The 17,880-nt window shown below is 53.4% G+C and overlaps 1 protein-coding gene across 1 annotated transcript; it reads right to left on the bottom strand.

Annotated features, from left to right (window-relative positions):
• Positions 1-599: 599 nt before the first annotated feature.
• Positions 600-17,638, bottom strand: PWWP2B (PWWP domain containing 2B). Its single transcript, XM_041400167.1, has 3 exons — positions 17,545-17,638; positions 11,504-13,242; positions 600-1,091 (listed from the first exon to the last, which is right to left on the bottom strand). Exons 1-2 carry the CDS (start codon positions 17,636-17,638, stop codon positions 11,522-11,524), a joined length of 1,815 nt encoding a protein of 604 aa, XP_041256101.1. The 3' UTR covers positions 600-1,091; positions 11,504-11,521.
• Between the last annotated feature and the right edge of the window lie 242 nt (positions 17,639-17,880).

The following is a 17,880-nucleotide window of genomic DNA, read 5'->3' as shown; positions in this document are numbered from 1 at the left end:
CACAGCCAGACAACACTGTACTGAGCAGGGACACTCTGAACTGTTTTCTCCAGCACCAGAAGCAACAGATCACCTCAAATTAATGTCTCTGGGCTGAGGGGATCCAAGGAAAGGGCAGACTAACACAAACCCAGAAAATGAACTGATACAGTTCCAAAATCCTGTCCATACGTCACTTCAGTCTGTGAACCATTAGAATTTGGCAAAAAAAGCTGTTTGGTTGCTGGTTTAGAATTGTGCATCACCTCATGGTCATGGGTAAGGAGGGGCTCCTTCTGTCCAACATGTTCAAAGGGCCTTAAATCATACTCAAGGATCGTGAACATACAACTTTGTGCACACATGCACGCTCATGTTCAGTTCAGAACATGGATTCCCCCCCTGGCTGGAGCCAGCAGCTCAGCACCAACTCTGCATGCAGCAAGGGCAGGCCCAGGCTGTGCTGTGCTGCTCCTCCAGGTGACTTGGGAAAGCACAGGGGTCGGACCCAAGGACATCCAAGTCCCCAGCACTGCTTGTTCACCTGGAACCACTGATTCTCCTGCTCTGCAGTAAACAGCACAAGAAAGCTTTAGCATGCAATGAGAGCCACACTGCTGTGCGTTGCACATCTTCCAAGGTTTAATAGACACAAAGTCAGTCCATTGTACTTAAGACACTACAATGATTTCATTCTATTGCATGTCCTGACCCAATTACATTTCTCAGGGTACAGTATTGAATAAAAGGTCGGTAGCTTTAAAATTAACAAGTGTGTGAAATCTGTAAGTAAAATAAGCAGCAGCAACAATCTGGGGAATTTTATCAAGAATAGCTAACTTTTAAGTAATAAATACATTCCGAGTTGTGGTTTTTGCTGTTCTCCTAGTCCATTGCCGTCCGACTGGTCAAATTCTCGTTCTAGGCCAAGAGATCCTTACGCCCTCCCCGCCTCACAGCAGAAGAGCCTCCCAGCTCCGCGTCCCGGCGGCACGCGGAGCCCTCTGCCCAGGAGCCTCACCCTGTGCCGTGCCCGCTTCTCCTGGGAGCCCGTCCGGGCCTTACGGACTCGGTGACCCTCTAGGAGAACAGCTGTGCTCGTCTTCTGTTACCTTGAAGAAAGCCAGAGAGGGAGAGGTTACTGTGGCAGAGCAGCAAGGCACACGCTGCGGCGTCCTCTAAATATAGCCAGGAATTCTCCTGCTCCCAGCTGGCCCAGCAGCGGCTGCAGCTTGGGAAGAAAGCTAACAAGCCCACAGTAAGAGTGGGATTTTCCCCAAGACCAACATGGTATGAATGAATTTCAGTGATGATGATAGATCTCCAGTCAGGTTTAAAGACTCTGGAGTCCCTGTTCGGGTGGGTTACTGTAGGTTAATCCGCCACAAGTCCCCACGGAGCGCGCCACGTGAAGAACATCTGCCTCCACTTTCCGAACACAGTCTACAAAATAGGATTATTCTCCCCCTGAGAGCAGCCATACAGAAGCTTTTCTAAGTACCTGTAAGTGCTCAAGCTGCTGACCATGGCTGCAACGCCTGGCTGCAGTGCCCCATCTGCAGTGCCCCAGCTGCAGTGCCCATCTGCAGTGCCCCAGCTGCAATAACCCAGATGCAGTGCCCCAGCTGCAGTGCCCCAGCTGCAGGGCCCCATCTGCAGTGCCCAGCTGCAGGGCCCCAGCTGCAGTGCCCCAGCTACAGGGCCTCAGCTGCAGGGCCCCATCTGCAGTGCCCAGCTGCAGGGCCCCAGCTGCAGTGCCCAGCTGCAGTGCCCAGCTGCAGTGCCCCAGCTGCAGTGCCCCAGCTGCAGGGCCCCAGATGCAGTGCCTGGCTGCAGTGCCCCAGATGCAGTGCCCCAGCTGCAGTAACCCAGCTGCAGTGCCCGGCTGCAGTGCCCAGCTGCAATTATCCAGCTGCAGTGCCCCATCTGCAGTGCCCCATCTGCAGTGCCCAGCTGCAGTGCCCAGCTGCAGTGCCCCAGCTGCAGGGCCCCAGATGCAGTGCCTGGCTGCAGTGCCCCAGATGCAGTGCCCCAGCTGCAGTAACCCAGCTGCAGTGCCCAGCTGCAGTAACCCAGCTGCAGGGCCCCAGCTGCAGTGCCCCAGCTGCAGTGCCCAGCTGCAATAATCCAGCTGCAGTGACCCAGCTGCAATAACCCAGCTGCAGGGCCTGGCTGCAGGGCCCCAGATGCAATAATCCAGCTGCAGTGCCCAGCTGCAGTGCCCAGCTGCAATTATCCAGCTGCAGTGCCCCATCTGCAGTGCCCATCTGCAGTAACCCATCTGCAGTGCCCCATCTGCAGTGCCCCAGCTGCAGTGCCCGGCTGCAGTAACCCAGCTGCAGTGCCCCAGCTGCAATAATCCAGCTGCAGTGCCCCAGCTGCAGTAACCCATCTGCAGTGCCCCAGCCACACCAACCACATCAGCTCCAGCTGATCAGGAAGCGCAGGTGACCCCAGCTTGGATCTGTGCTCCTGACACACAGCATCAGCACCACAGAAGAGCAGCCCAGAAACCTTCAAACCACCCCGGCTGAGGTTTGTGACTTACAGAGCACAATGAACCAAGACACCAAACACAGGAAGAGGATCACATCTCCAAAGCTGCTGACATGGCAGCAGCACTGCTTCTGCAGGCAGGGGACCCAAAGTGACACTGACTCACCCAGACTCAGCACCCAGAATGATCCTCAGCATTGCCCACACAATGCAGAATGCAAAGAGCTGATTCAATACCCAGGAACATCTGTCCCAAAAGCTGTATTCCAGAGAAGGGCTGCAATCAGGTTTCACACACTCTTTCAGTATTCAGAAACTGGGAGGTCTCACTCCAGGGCTCTACTACCTGCAGCCAACAGAGTATAAATTCATACCTAATCTTGCAGGAGAATCTATTTGTCCTCTGATGAACAGAGGGACTTTCAAGAACACTCAACAATCTCACTTGCAGGTTTATCAGTTACACCTAGGAAAGCCTTCCTGAGGCCCAGCGACCTGGAACAATATCCCTCAAGTGGCTTTGAAAGCACTGACCCTTTAGAGACATTATGGAGTGAGAAGATCTTGTCTAAACAGGAAAAAATGCATTTCCTGGCTGGGGAGGTAACAGCAAGCCCTGGGGTGCCTGGATTCTTTGGGATTCCTCACTGGGAGGAAGAAAGAGTCACACCAGAAGTACGATGCCAAACAGGTCCCAGGGAAGGGTCCTGCCACTGCCAGGGCAGATGGGGCTCCTCCATGGGCACAGGGACTGGGGCCAAACCTCAGCTGCTCCAGGAACTACCAGGAGTTCTCATGTGCCCAAGAGGGGCATGGCCACCTTGTGACAGAGCCCTGGTGCCTGTGCACACCTGAGTTCTCGTGTGCCCAAGAGGAGCTGCACAGTGACAGCCCCTCGTACGTTCTCACTTCATCCCTGGAAAGCTTCAGAAATTTGTGTTTAAAAATCCACTTCCAGTGTGGAGCAGCAGCTGGTGCTGCTGCCTTGGCCCATGTGTAACTAACACCACACCTGTGGGCTGACTCAGGACAGCCTGGGTGCTAAGCTGGGTGTCCAAAAGAGAGCCAAGGCAGCTCCCCTGAAGCCATTACTTGTTCATAACTTAAGAAAATGAAGTTTTGGATCAAATAAAGCCATTCATAAATCCAGATTGAGCAGCAGTAGCAGAATGCAGAAGACAATTTATCTTTGGAGGTTGCAGCACCCCAACTGTACCCAAGCAGTTTATTCTGAGGATTATTTCCTAATCATAAAGCAATTAACAGCAGGCTGCAATTGAGCCTCACCAAATCAATGTTTCTCCAGCCATCTCTCCCCAGGGGAAATGCAGAGAGGCTGCTGCTAGCAGCCAGCTGGTAAAGTTCCTTCCTTCCCATGCCCTCCTCTCATGGGAGGAAGGACAGGGTGGCAGCTGGGATCCCCATCCCTGGCCCGCTGGTTTGGAACTGTCTCCAGCTCTCAAGGCACCAGAATCCAGCTGACTTGAGCAGGCTGGCAGCTATGTTCTCCAACACTGGAGCTCTCAACTCCATCATCCAAGCATTCCTATGACAAATCCTGCACTGAGGGTTTCTGCCTTTGGAAAGGACTGTTTTCCACATGAGTAAAGGGCTCAGGTTATTGGCGTGCATCAAAACAGAGCAAGTCATCACTCACAAGGGAAGTCAAACTAGTAATTTGCTACAATTCCTTTCTTCAGCTGCAGAGAGCACACAGGAAATATCCTTCATGAAGAAACCCAGGCTGGCCGATCCTGCACTAGCACGGGCTATTGCAGATGAAACACGAACTGGTAGCCAGTGAAGGCCCTCACTCCTGTAGAAATTCATCAGCTTAATGGCAAGAGCTTCATTACCATCTGCCCAGCTCCTCCCTGCCAAAGCCACGTGGCAGTGACAGCCAGGAGGACACAGCTAATGCGGGGCAGCAACAGGCTCAAGTGGAACAGCTCTGGCACCAGGGAGCCTCCCACTCAGGTGAGGGCACCTTCACCTGCACGGGCATCCGCACGTTGGGGAACCTGGGGAACCCTTCTGCTGCCCACAGCGCCTTGGGCTGGGCAGGAGCCACAGCCCTCAGGCACCAGAGGGACATTGTCACCTGTGCAGGTGGCAGCGTCCTGCTGCTCCTGCTCCTGCTCAGTCAGAGAAAGCCCCGGGAGAAGCAGGAGAGCACTCGAGCTGGCTGAGGGCTGCAGCCGTGGGCACAGGGCTGTGGATATGAGGAGCAGGAGCCCTCCAGGAGCTGAGGTATTAAGCCCCATCTGTGCTCTTGCTCCGGCCACCAGAAGCCTATTTCAGCTGCACGTAATCTCAGGATGTGCAGAGTTCATTATCTGCCTAATGCACAGCCCGTGTGTTCTGTACAGGTAGAGACAGCACACAGAACAGCTGCAGCAAGCAGATTTAAATAAAATAAACCAGGCCCCATGTGGTGGTACAACCCCATCCAGCAGCCAAGAACCTCTCAGCTGCATGCTCCCTCCCCCAGCAGCAGGATTGGAGAGAGAACTGGAAGCACAAAAGCTGAGTTTTATCACAACTCATGAGTTGAGACAGACAACTTAATGGGGAAGGCAAAAGCTGCACACACAAACAAAGCAAAACAAGAAATCAAATCCCTGCTTCCATGGGCAGGTAGGTGTTCAGCCACCTCCAGGAGAACAGGGCCCTATCACATCCAACTATGACTTGGGAAAACAAATGTCATCACTCCAAATGTTCCCCCTTCCTCCTTCTTCCCCCCACTTTTTATACTAAGTATGATATCATATGGACTGGAATAGCCCCTGGGCCAGCTGGGGTCACCTGTCCTGGCTGTGTCCCCTCCCAGACACCCTCAGTCCCCTCCCCAGCACGGCTGTACGAGGGGTAGGAACAGCCTTGGCTCTGTGCAAATCCTGTTCAGCAGTAACAAAAACATCTCTATTTTATCAACCCTGTGTTCAGCACAAATCCAAAACACATCCCCAAATCAATCACTGTGAAGAAAGCTAATTGTGTGTGCCTAAAAGCAGCACACCCCAGCTCGTGCTCATCTAGCCCTACAGCTGAGCAGCTCCATAAGCCTTTTACAGGCAGGAGCAGAGCTTGTCACTCAGCCCACACACCCCTGCTCACCTTGATGCCAGCACCACTGATGGCAACTTATGGATAAAACCATCAAGGCTGAAAAAGAAAAGCAACAGCTTGTATGTTTTTCAACATTAAGAGCCAACACATCAATTTTTGGGATCAAAGTGCTACCTTTCACACCTGAACATGAAAATGAGAAATTTTCAATTGTTCAACACCAGGATGCAGCTTGCAGCAGCCTGGGATAGTGGAAGGTGTCCCTGGCCACGACAGGGGTGGAACAAAATGATCTTTAAGGTGTCTTCCAAGCCAACCCCGTCTGTGATCGTACAGTTTGTGTCACCCATCGTGTCAGGCAGCCCCACGAGCCAAGCAGCAGCACGTGCCATCAGCAGTGCACGGCTGCTGTGTGAAGAACCTGTTTGTTCCTCACCTGCAGAGCACAGACACCTTCCCCACACAGAGCCACCGCCAAGTTTCCCAAAACCCCCCACTGCTTTTTGGCCCAAAGTGGCCTTTCTGTAAGTGCACCTTGGAGGTGCTCAACACTGTACAAATACCTGCTTAAGCACCACACGGGCAGGACAAGCTCCGAGCCCTGCCTGGGAGACCAGAGAAGTCCCTTGGGTGCCCCTTGGCTCCCATCCTGCTGCTCTCCATGCTTGCTGGGAAAAGGGGAATTGTAGCTGCAATTCGGACACCTCCACTCGAGTTAAAAAACCAAACAAGTAAATAAACACAATTCAGGAAAACATACAGAAATTCTCTTTTTACTTTATTTGTAAGTTTTCAGAGAAACCAATGTCCAGATTGCCCACACATCTCTCCCTGGCACAGCCCTGATCCCGTGTGGATGGACCCTACAGGCAGTGGGCTGGTGACACTGCTGGGGGACACCCACCTGCCCTGCCACCGTGGGCACGCTCGGCCCACGCTGCAGCTTGCAGCCCCGGAGCAGCTCACTGCTCCCAAGAGAGCTGCTAAGCCCTGGGGTGGACACAATCTCCTCCAGCAGCTGAAGTGACAGCTCTGAAAGCCGATCGCATTCCCGGCACCGGCGCAGGTGCAGTTAGAAATAGCACAATGCATGGCCCGGTGGCATTTCCAACAATTTCCTGGGACAGAGTGGATGGAGAGGGGCCAGGGCTGGCAGCACAGGGCAGCACGGAGCTGGGTGTCCCCGAGGGCAGCCCCTGGCACAACGGGCAAGTGCTTTTGGAACGGGCAGTTCAGCAGGATGGCACCAATGTGCCATCAGCGCTGGGCACACAGAAATGCAGCTCAGCTCCAACCATCAGTGCTGGGCACACAGAAATGCAGCTCAGCTCCAACCATCAGCACTGGGCACACAGAAATGCAGCTCAGCTCCAACCATCAGCACTGGGCACACAGAAATGCAGCACAGCTCCAACCATCAGTGCTGGGCACACACAAAAATGCAGCACAGCTCCAACCATCAGCACTGGGCACACACAAAAATGCAGCTCAGCTCCAGCCATCAGCACTGGGCACACACAGAAATGCAGCTCAGCTCCAACCATCACCACTGGGCACACAAAAATGCAGCTCAGCTCCAACCATCAGTGCTGGGCACACACAGAAATGCAGCACAGCTCCAACCAGCAGCGCTGGGCACACAGAAATGTAGCTCAGCTCCAACCATCAGCGCTGGGCACACAGAAATGCAGCTCAGCTACAACCAGCAGCGCTGGGCGCACAGAAATGTAGCTCAGCTCCAACCATCAGTGCTGGGCGCACAGAAATGCAGCTCAGCTACAACCAGCAGCGCTGGGCGCACAGAAATGTAGCTCAGCTCCAACCATCAGCGCTGGGCACACAAAAATACAACGCAGTATATTCTGGACTTGCTCTCCCACCTCCATTAGCATGGAGACGCTGACTTCCAAGCAGGAAGACTGTGAAACAGTAAGTTGGATGCCTGGTTTTAGTGGACTGAAGCATCTGGAAAGCAGGGAAAGAAAAATCTCAAGCATTCATGTTCTGCACTGAAATATTCCATGTGACCAGGCAGGTGTGTTAGAAAATACAGCTGTGGAGTGATTTATGCTGTTTCACAAACTGCTGGCAGCAGCACTGGCTGGATGGACACACAGAGCCCTGAACACCTTTGAAGGTGAAGTCACAACGTGGTACTCCAGGTTTGACATGAGTGCTTTCTATAGGCAGCAAGGATGCAGCCAGCTCTGAGTTATCATGCAGCAGCAGAGTGATGGATGGCTTGATGCACTGACACTGAGGGTCTGTTAAGCTCATAGCAGTTAAAAGGAAAGCCTTCAACATCTGCACGTTTAATGGTTCCACAGTCACAGCCTGGGGACAGGGGAGAGAGGGGAAGAATAAAGGATCTTCCAGAATGAAAAAGCAGAGGAATATCTATCTTGTAAACTTGTTTCATGCAGAGATGTGGATGAAAACCTACCAGCAGTTTTTACTAGAGGTTTACTGCACACCTCTGTGTAAGGAGAGGGCACCTGCCATGAGGAGCCACTCAGGAGGATCACAGAGCAGCAGATCCAGCCCTGCCAAGGGCCTGTCCCTGCAGGCACACCCTCCCCACACAGCAGGGCTGGAGCAACACATGCTCCTTGTAAAGCCCCTGATCCCACCACACGAAGCATTCCTGGTGCAGGGAAAGGGGGCCTTTGGAAGCACAGGTCTCCCTCCCTCCCAAGGCACAGCTGGAGCAGCAGCCACAGCCACTGCTCATTCCCATAAAACCTGTGTGACACCAGCCCAAGGGTCCTGGCTCCCCCTTCCTGGCCCTCGGGTGGGCTTTCCTTAAGGGAGAGGCAAACATCTGTCACCCCAAGCCAGGGGCAACTGCTATCCTTGTGCCTTGAGCTGGCTCCTTCATGTCACACACCAGGGAAGCTACAGAGCAGCCCCAGAAGATGCTGAGTGGACATGTCTCTTCTGGCACTACTCTAAACCAAGTCCTACAAGTTTGAGTTCTACAGGCTGCTATTCTGCCTGTTGTTTTTCCAGGAACTTGTTTTACTTAATTAAAACCCTGCCATTACCTGACTAGTACTTTCCTTGCAAAGAAACCCTAAGGACAAAGCAGTAACAACAAGAAGTGATCCTACCAGCTTTTCCAACCCAAACCAAGCTAAAAGAAAAAAAAAAATCCAATTTTTCCAGTTTTGTGCATCCACAAATGACCTGCAGTGTTGGTACATTTTTCCAGTAACTACCCTCTGCAGAAGACATCACATGCCAGAAGACAGAAAGTTTTACAACACAAAAAGTATCACCAGTGACAAACTTCTGCTGTGGCCAGGATTAGCACGAGCAGTTTCAGTGTTGAAGCCACTTCATGGACTCCTTCTGATGACAAAAACCTTTGTGCCACTGCTGGTGAAGCCCCAGCATGATGGATTTTGTAGTGTTCCCTTGCAATATCACCAGGTTACCCAGAGCAGCTGGGGCTGCCCCTGCATCCCTGGCAGTGCCCAAGGCCAGGCTGGGCACTGGGGCTGGAGCACCTGGAACAGGGGAAGGTGTCCCTGCCATGGCAGGGGGTGGAATGGGATGGACTTCAGGGTCCCTTCCAGCCAAAACCCTTTCATGCCATCCTTCAGGAAAGGACAGTGAATGAGCAGCTGAAGGAAACACTTCAGTTCTACCTTGTGGAAAATCAAGGAAAGCAACAAAATTCAATGCTCCTGCAAGGAGAGAATTAGGTACAGACAATTCTCTGAAATAATGAGCAGTTTTATAAGTGATGTACCAAAACTCCAGACATGCTGGTCTAATTGGGAAACTAGGTAAATGTGACACGTGGAACACAGGCAGTTGTGTAGTTCTGCTTTTCTAGTTTTGCAGTTCTTTATCCAACAGTCATGTTGTCTTCAGCCTGGCAGCTCAGCTCAGACATGTAAGGCAGGAAATCCCCTGGAAAGCCAGCTGAAGGAGGCCAACAAAACAGTGATATCTGCTAAATGTATATACCCATATACACACGCAGAAGTTTGGCTGAAGAGCATAGAGGGAAGGAAAGTTTTGGTCTAATCCAGGCTACCCCATCCCATCCATCATTTTCTTATCCACATGTTGTCCAGATGTTCTTCTTTCCCCCCATTCACAGCTGCTGTGTACCTGCAGCTCAGGAGCAAGGGCTCTTCTCCTCCTCGAGGCCTGCCCTGCAGCCTGTGCCCATCCTGGCCAGCGTGCAGGGGGAAGCATCCTCCCATTCTGACTTCCAGCTCTGGGCCTGGGACTCCTCCTGGCCACAGCCTTCCCACTCCCCAGGCACTGACAGGCACAGCCAGTCTGTCTGATCTGAGCATTAGGTGCTTCCTCCAGTTGTCCCTTCTCCTGCAGCTGGGCCATGCCAGCCACCCTGGACCCACAAGGGCAAGGACAGATGTCAGGAACAACGGTGACATTCCTCACCTTTGTCCCAAACTGCTTACACATACAGTGAAGACAGCTCAGAAGATGAAGTTTGCTGCTCCTTTAACCAGAGCACTGTCCAGACAGGAGCCATGGACTGGCCAGGACTCTTCCACTGGCAAGGACAGTACATTCTGGGCAGCAGGTTTATTTATACTCCTGATCTAGCTAATAGGAATTTGGGTCCAATCCAAACACTCTTGATATAATAAAGTCCTTAGCCAGAGTTAAGCAGAAGTTCTATGGGCAAGATCAAGAAGGAAGCTGAAATGTTGCTGCTGTGGTTGTCCAGACACCCTGAGTACACAGCATGAATATGTCATGCTCTGGTTATTTACTCTTGCTGAGATGGAGTCATAACCCAAGCACAGCAAGTCCTTCATCACACTCAAGCAAGGGGTGAAGTCCCATGACAAGGGTATGAAAAAGAAACCATCTTCCCATCAGGATTACATGAGCACTGACCGTCCCAGTCCCAGTTCAGATAATGAAGAGTCCAGAGGAGCAGCACTGGCTTGCTCACACAGAGTCCTTCAAGCATGAAACAGAGCACAACATTCAGGGGACAGCATAACAATCCACTCTGCATAAAGCACGGTCTTTGACACAAGGCTCTTCCCAGTGATACCTCTGGTTTTTGACAAAAAGTTAATCCCCCCTTGTCTAATACCATCACAGCTGAGGTCTTGTCTGGACAGTGATGACTGAAAGGTTGTGAAATGATTCCAGGTTTCATCCAAGTCACTGGATTTTCCCATGAACTTGTATTCCCACTCATGCCACATCCTGTATTTTTTGGTACCAAACTTTCATCCCAGGCAGACTGTTTGATGAGAAAGGGAAATCCATACATTACAAAGAATCAGCTCTCACGTTTCCATTCCCACCTAATGTCCTCACACAGATGTAAAGCACAAAGGAATTCCATTTGATCCAGGTCATTCCCCAAAGAAACAGTGAACATTTAGGTACAAACCAAACCCCAAGTACTGTGAGAAATATTGAAATACTGTTCCACAAAGACAGTTTTTGGTACAATCATTTTGAGGAGCCGTAAAGGGCCTTCATAAGAAATCCATACCAGAGGGATCAGAAGGGAGGGGAGCAAAGGGATCCCAAACTGTTACAGATAACTGCTGGGCACCAGCACATACATATGATAAATGTCATCTTAATTCCAATGAAAGTTTTAGTTCTTTGACCCAAGGAAACTGAAAGCCTAGGAGCTGTTATTCTTCCAGGCACACAGCTACAGGTTTGTCAGTTCTTTGAACAGGCTGCTTCCTCACAGTGTCCTACCTGGCTTGCATCTCCCTCTGGGAATAGGGGCTCCAATTCCCATGCTCCCCCAAAAGTTTGGAATTAAGCTCCTCACCACCTCTGAAATTACCCCCACCAACTAACAGCCAAGCACGTAAACGTCACAATTGCCAATCTCAGATTTAATGGACAAACAAATGCAAACAAATAGTGGAATACAGATTAAAAAAGCACCAGGAGGCCTTTCATGGCAAGCGTTAGTGTGGCAATCACTCACCTGATACTGGAGGCAAAGTTATGTCTCGAACTGTGTTAAGAGATCTCGTATTTCTGGAGTCAGGTGCTTGACTGCCTTCGCAGCTTCCGTGATCGCTTTCCGGTACATGCCCTTCTTCTTGCGATTAAACCTCAGTTTGAAAAACTCCGAGAAAGGAGAGAGTTTTGAAACAGACAAGAACGAGGTTGTTGGAGAACCAAACCACGACACTTTAGCTTCTCGCCACGACGGTTCCCCGTTTTCCTTCTGGCTGAGGTTTATGTCAAGAACACGTGCCGGCCACCACGGAAACCCGTGAATTTTACCCCAGACAATATCCCCCACTGAAACAGTCCTTCCATCTTCTGTAACACATTTAGACACACTCTGGGTGTGCAGTCTGACTGTCAGTGGTGGCACAATTTTACGCTCATCTTTTGAAGATGAAGAGACGGAGGCATCATCACCAGGCAAAAAGTCACAGAGTTCTGGTGATGTCACCTCTGAACTAGAAGACTTGGATTCGTCTAGACTGTCATTGCTACACACCGATAAACTAGAAGAATCTGCTTTTCTTTTACGGTAATTCATGAGGAAAGCCAAGTTATCATGTCCGTCTTTACCCTGGGGAAACCTTTTGAAGTCATCATCTTCACCTGAACTGCCTGAAGATATCTCAGCCAAACTTCTGTCAGCGGACTCATCATTGTAAAACGCTTCGGGATTGGACTCCCCGCTGTTCTGGAGGACATTGATTTCATCAATCAGTTCTGCCTTATAAATTGAAACGCTCTGACCATCGTTGATGCGATGGGGCTTCAGCCGTATCTTTGGGGGTGGGACATCCACACTGGAATGCACTGGCCGTGTGAGCTTCAGTTTTGGAATGGAAGCAAGCTGGCTGCCTGCTGACTTGTCCATTAAACATTTGGTTTGTCGACACCGTTCAGAGTCCCTGCTCTCCTCTTGGTCCCCGGCTCCGTTCTGCAGCGCTTGCTCCGGACAGAACGGTTTGACCGAGCCATGAACCCGGGAAGGGATTTTTACCACTTCACCTTTCCCTTGCGGAGTACTGTAGGATATTTTTATAACTGGCGTTCGATGCACCAGCTCCCCAGAAAACTTGTCGTCCTCCCTCTTCTCTCTTTTGTTCCTTTTCTCCACGTAGTCAGAGTCGCTGTGCTTTTTCTGCTCCTTGTCCTGAACGCTCGGCTTCCTCCTGGTCTTGGCGTTCTGCCGCGGCGCGTCGGCGTCCTCGGGGTTCAGCGTGTTCTTGCACTTCTCGCAGAGCACCTGCCTGGGCCGCAGCCTGATGGTGCTCATGATGAGCCTGCCCGGGTCCCTGTTGCGCGACAATCGCCTCCTCGTCCTCTTTACCGTCCGTGGCGGCGGCTGCGGGACCCACTGGTTGTAGGTGTGCCGCAGCCACAGGGGCCGGGGGAACGGGGCTCCCTCGAAGTAGGGAGGGAAGGGCGGGAGGCTGCCCGGCGCCGGCAGCAGCGGCGGCACCTGCTCCTCCGGCTCGCCCCGCGCGGCAACCCCGCCGGCGGCAGCTCCGTCGGCGCAGGCGCCGGCCGGGGGCTCCTCGTGCTTGGGGAAGGAGGATGGCAGACAGAACAATCCAGACCTAAATTGGGGCGAGAAGGACAGGGAGGGAAAGAAACAAGAGTCAGCAGCGTTGAAAGGCGCTTCGCTGGGAACCCAAAGGATCCCGCCGTCCCACAGCTTCAGTACTGGGAGCTCAACACCTTCTCTTGACTCTTAAGATCGAGCAGTCAATTCTGCCACTGAAAAAAATAACAGCAGCGCAGAAATCTGGCAAGGTGTCCTACTCTTCTCCCAGAAAAGGCAGAGGGATAAAAACCTCTATTTCTATGAACTCTTTGCACAAAGTTTTGCTCTAAGAAGTTTGTAAGTTTTATCCCACAAAGCAGTTTACTGCATCAGCAGGCCAGCAAAGGCCGGAGGAGGGATGTGATCCAGGTTAGCCTTGGGAACTACGAAACTGCCCTTCTCACTGCAGATGCATGGCTGATTTTCCAGTTTTTCACTCTAAACCTGAACACCTTTTACTTGGGTGGATAACTCGCACAGGTTCACCAAGACAGAGCTCTGCCCCTCTTCCTTGGTCTCTTTCCATACTGGTAACATAAGGCACCCACAGCCCCTCCAGAACAGCAGGGTTAACAGTGATGATACTCTGTCCTTCAATGCCAAGCCTCAAAACAGGCCACCAAGGCTTGGACACAGTATCTTGCCTGGATATTGGCAAAAGCAAATCCTTTGAAATGCTGAAACTCACACCGGCAATTCATGCCTCCGAAATGTAGGAATTTATGCCCTTGGCCTGGCATTAGAAATATTACGCTAACACAGCACTAGGACAGACTCTGCCCTGAAACACTGACTCTGACTGGGCAAAGCTCCCTGCCTTGGCTTTCCAGAGACACTTCTGCAGAGAACACACCGTCAGCGAAGCATGTGGGCCTTCTTAATAATAACAAAATATTGTACAGGACAGCCACAAAGAAGAGACAAAGGAATGGAGAACAGGTACAGACCAAGGAAGGACCCTTCCCGAGGCAAGGGAGGAGTGTCTTGGTGGTGTCACAGAAGGGGACACTTTGGCAGCACTAGCAGAGAGCAATGAAGAGGAGCTCCACTCTGTGCCACACCTCTCACCAAGAGCAGCACAAAGCCACTGCTGTGGGGTTCCTGACAGAGAGAAGCCTCCAAAGTCCTTCCCCATTACTGAAAAAGTGCAACAACCTGCTGCTAAATGACAGTTTAACTGGGAAAGGATTAAGCTGTTGAAATCACGTAATTTGGAACAAAATATTTTTGTTTCAAGAGGCTTTTTTTAAACAGAGACAACCAAGAATGTAGGTGTCTTTAAATGACAACCCAGCAAGCCAGTACAGTCTGTACAGCCAGAGATGTTGGCACCACTCACACTCCAAAGTGAGACCATTTCTGAATGAAATGATGGCTAAAAATCATGGTTATTTTATGCAGTGGGATTGCGTGACTTGGTCACAAGAGAAAACTGCTCCTCATGTAGACACAAGCCCACTCCCCCTGTTCAGCTCACTGAACCCTCCAGAGCGGCATGGAGCTCCTCGCCTGGCAGAAGTGGAGCACCCAAAGGCTCACTCACAGGATGGTCTGTGCCTGCAGCATTAACAGGGTTACAGGGTGTACCAGCAGGAAGGCCTGTTAGAAAGATGGGGACAAACTTCTCAGTAGGGCCTGTTGGGACAGAACAAGGGGTGATGGCTTCCCCGAGCCAGAGGGGAGGGTTAGATGGGATACTGGGAATGGGGAATTGTTCCCTGTGAGGGTGGGCAGGCCCTGGCACAGGGTGCCCAGAGCAGCTGGGGCTGCCCCTGGATCCCTGGCAGTGCCCAAGGGCAGACTGGATGGGACTTGGAGCAGCCTGGGACAGTGGAAGGTGTCCCTGCCATGGCAGGGGGTGAAACAGGATGAGCTTTAAGGTCCCTTGCAATCCAAGCCATTCTGGGATTCTGTGATTAAAGCAGCAGGAAATACTGCTGATGGGATTTCACCCTGCTTGTAATCCCCCTTTCTGGGGCAGCTGCAGCTAACTGGACGTGGTTACCTCAATCCACTCTCTGCTTGGTACAGGAGATGCCATCCTCCTTTATTTATACCCCTGCACAATTAAAACCCAACTTTTAAAGTAACTTCAATTGCAGTAAAACTACCAGATCTTGTTACCAGAAACACTGTATGTAGCAGGATTTAAATCTCTACTTGAGCATGTACACTATGGAGCTCATTTTGAGCAGAGCCAGGTTATTGGAAGCAAATAACTGCCAGTCACTGGGCAGGCCCTGGTGCTGCTGCATCATCCAGGCTGGGGCAGGAAAGGACACGAGCACTTCTTCTGCAGGTAATTCCCCAGCAGCTGGAAGGTCAGGCATGACTGAATCCCCCATTCCTAAAGGTGCAGAGGGCAGGCAGGGCACAGGCAGGGCACGGGCAGGGTGCAGGAACAGGCAGGGCACGGGCACAGGCAGTCCTGCTGCCCGTGGGCTGAGCCCCTGCACACCCAAGCAGGCAGTTTGGGCTCAAACCTGCACCTGCCTTTGTGGCCAAACAAAGAGTCAGAGTCAGGACCTGGATGGCCAGGGGTGCCCTGGGTGCTCAGGGTGGCAGGCCTTCCTCCTGCTCCGCTCCCCACAGCACTCGCTACAGATCAGGAGAAGTAATCATGGCATTACAGATTGTCTGTGTTAGAAGAGACCTTAAAAATCATCGAGTTCCAATTCTCCTGCCCTGGGCTGGGATCTCATTCATTAGACAAGTTACTCCAAGCCCTGTCCAAGCTGACCTTGAATACTTTCAGAGATGGAGCAGCCACAACTGCTGCTCCATCAGTAAACAAGTAAAACAGATTCATCTACTGTGTGCTGCTGAAAGCACTTTATACCACAAAAGAAAGCTGAAGAATCATCATACAAACCCTCCTTCCTTTCTGGGGTAATCTCTTTCTGTGCAGGTCTAACATCCTGCTCTGGTGGCTCCTCTCCTGCCAGTCCCATCTCACCGCCCAGGGGTACAGGCAGAGCATGGGTGACCCCTGCACAGGGACAAGCTGGTGGGACACAGCTCCAGCAGCAGGAGAGAAACAGCTCTGCCACACATCCACTGCAGGCACTCCAAGCTCAGCACCAAGTGGATAAATTCCTGCTGCCTTAGGGACACATCCTGACCTTCACCTTCCAGCCACTGCCAGGCCGCCTCCTGTGTTCTGCTGCAGGATGAACAAGATCTCTCCTCCCTCCACAACCCAGCCCTGGCATGACTGCAGTGCTCGCTCCAAGTCCCCAGGGTCCTGCCTCACACACAGATTCCCCTCCTGAGAGCCTCGAGCAGAGGCCATGGCTCCCACCTTGTGCTGGCCACCACCCCTCCCTGGTCAGCACAGGCCAGCCAGCGCTTGGCACCACACGGGCAGGATGTGGCACCAGGGGACGGCCACAGAAGGAGCACCGACCCTCGGGGACAGCCACAGTGCCTCCCACCCAGCACACATCAGCGTCACCGCCGACAGGGCTGCGGCAGCACCGGGCTGCAGAGCTGCCTTACAGCAGGGAAAAACACCCGTCTGGCTGTTTCTGGGACCCACCAGGAGCAGAGGGAGGAAACAAGAAAAATAATGGAGAAAGGTTAGGCTGAAAAAAAACAGGTGAAAGAAGAGCCACTGCAGAGGAAGACAACTGAAATGCGAGAAGGCAGAAAGAGCTGGTTTAGGGGGCTCGAGGGACACCAACTGCTCGGGCTGGGACCAGACTCCAGGGTGGGTTTATGGACTCTGCACAGCACTGGGTGCCTGAATGCCTTTGAAAATGTGTCTCAAATTTTCCAGGATAGCTACGTAAAACTAAACAAATGACAAAAACGAAGCTCAGAACTCTTGCTCCGCACATCTCGTAGGATGGAACAGAGAGGTGAGGCTGCTGTGCTCCCACCCAGCACCAAACCTGCTCCTCACAGGAACATGGCCCAGCAGGGAGCACGGCCCCGCACGGCCACCCCTGCCCGGGACTGCCACCCCTGCCCGGGACAGCCACCCCTGCCCGGGACTGCCACCCCTGCCCGGGACTGCCACCCTGCCCGGGACAGCCACCCCTGCCCGGGACTGCCACCCCTGCCCGGGACGGCCACCCCTGCCCGGGACGGCCCGCCCTGCCCCGCCGCGATCGCAGCCCCCGCAGAGCCGCGGCAGGGGTGACCACGAGGTGCCCGCGGGGCAGAGCCGCAGCCCGCGGGCCCCGCTCGGAGATGCCCCTCAGGGCAGCGCCAGGCCCGGGGCTGCCGCGGCCGCAGCCCGCGGGACCCCCGGAACCGCCGCCGGGACGTGGAGGGGCTCGGCAGGGGGAGCTCGGGGAGCTCCGCTCGGGGAGAGAGGGCGGCGAGGGCAGCGGGGCCGCTGGGCCGGGCCGCGCCGTGACCTCACGGAGCGCCCGCCGCCGCCGCGCGTGACGTCACGGCCCCGCCCCGCCGCCGGGCATGACGTCACGGCCCCGCCCCGCTACCGGGCACGTGCGTGGGACGGGGCGGGGGCGAGGCCGGGAGAGGCGGGGTCTGCCTGGGGAGGGCGGGGCCAGGCTGGGGGCGGGACCGGCACATCGCGCCACCTGGCGGCCGAGCCGCGCTCCGGCACCCGCGGGGCGGGGCCATGCAGGGGGCGGGGCGTGCAGGGGGCGGGGCCTCCAGGTGAGCCCAGCCCCGCCCACGGCAGCCGCTGACGGCTCTGGGCCCTGCAGCAATGGCTGAGGGACAGGAGAGCTGGGCTGTGGAATCCCCATCAGCAAAGGGGCTCTGGGCCCTGCAGCAATGGCTGAGGGACACGAGAGCTGGGCTGTGGAATC

This window comes from Onychostruthus taczanowskii, unplaced genomic scaffold, assembly GCF_017590055.1.
Source record: "Onychostruthus taczanowskii isolate IOZ18803 unplaced genomic scaffold, ASM1759005v1 scaffold173, whole genome shotgun sequence".
NCBI classification, from domain to species: domain Eukaryota; kingdom Metazoa; phylum Chordata; class Aves; order Passeriformes; family Passeridae; genus Onychostruthus; species Onychostruthus taczanowskii.
This window is presented reverse-complemented; position numbering and strand designations above follow the sequence as displayed.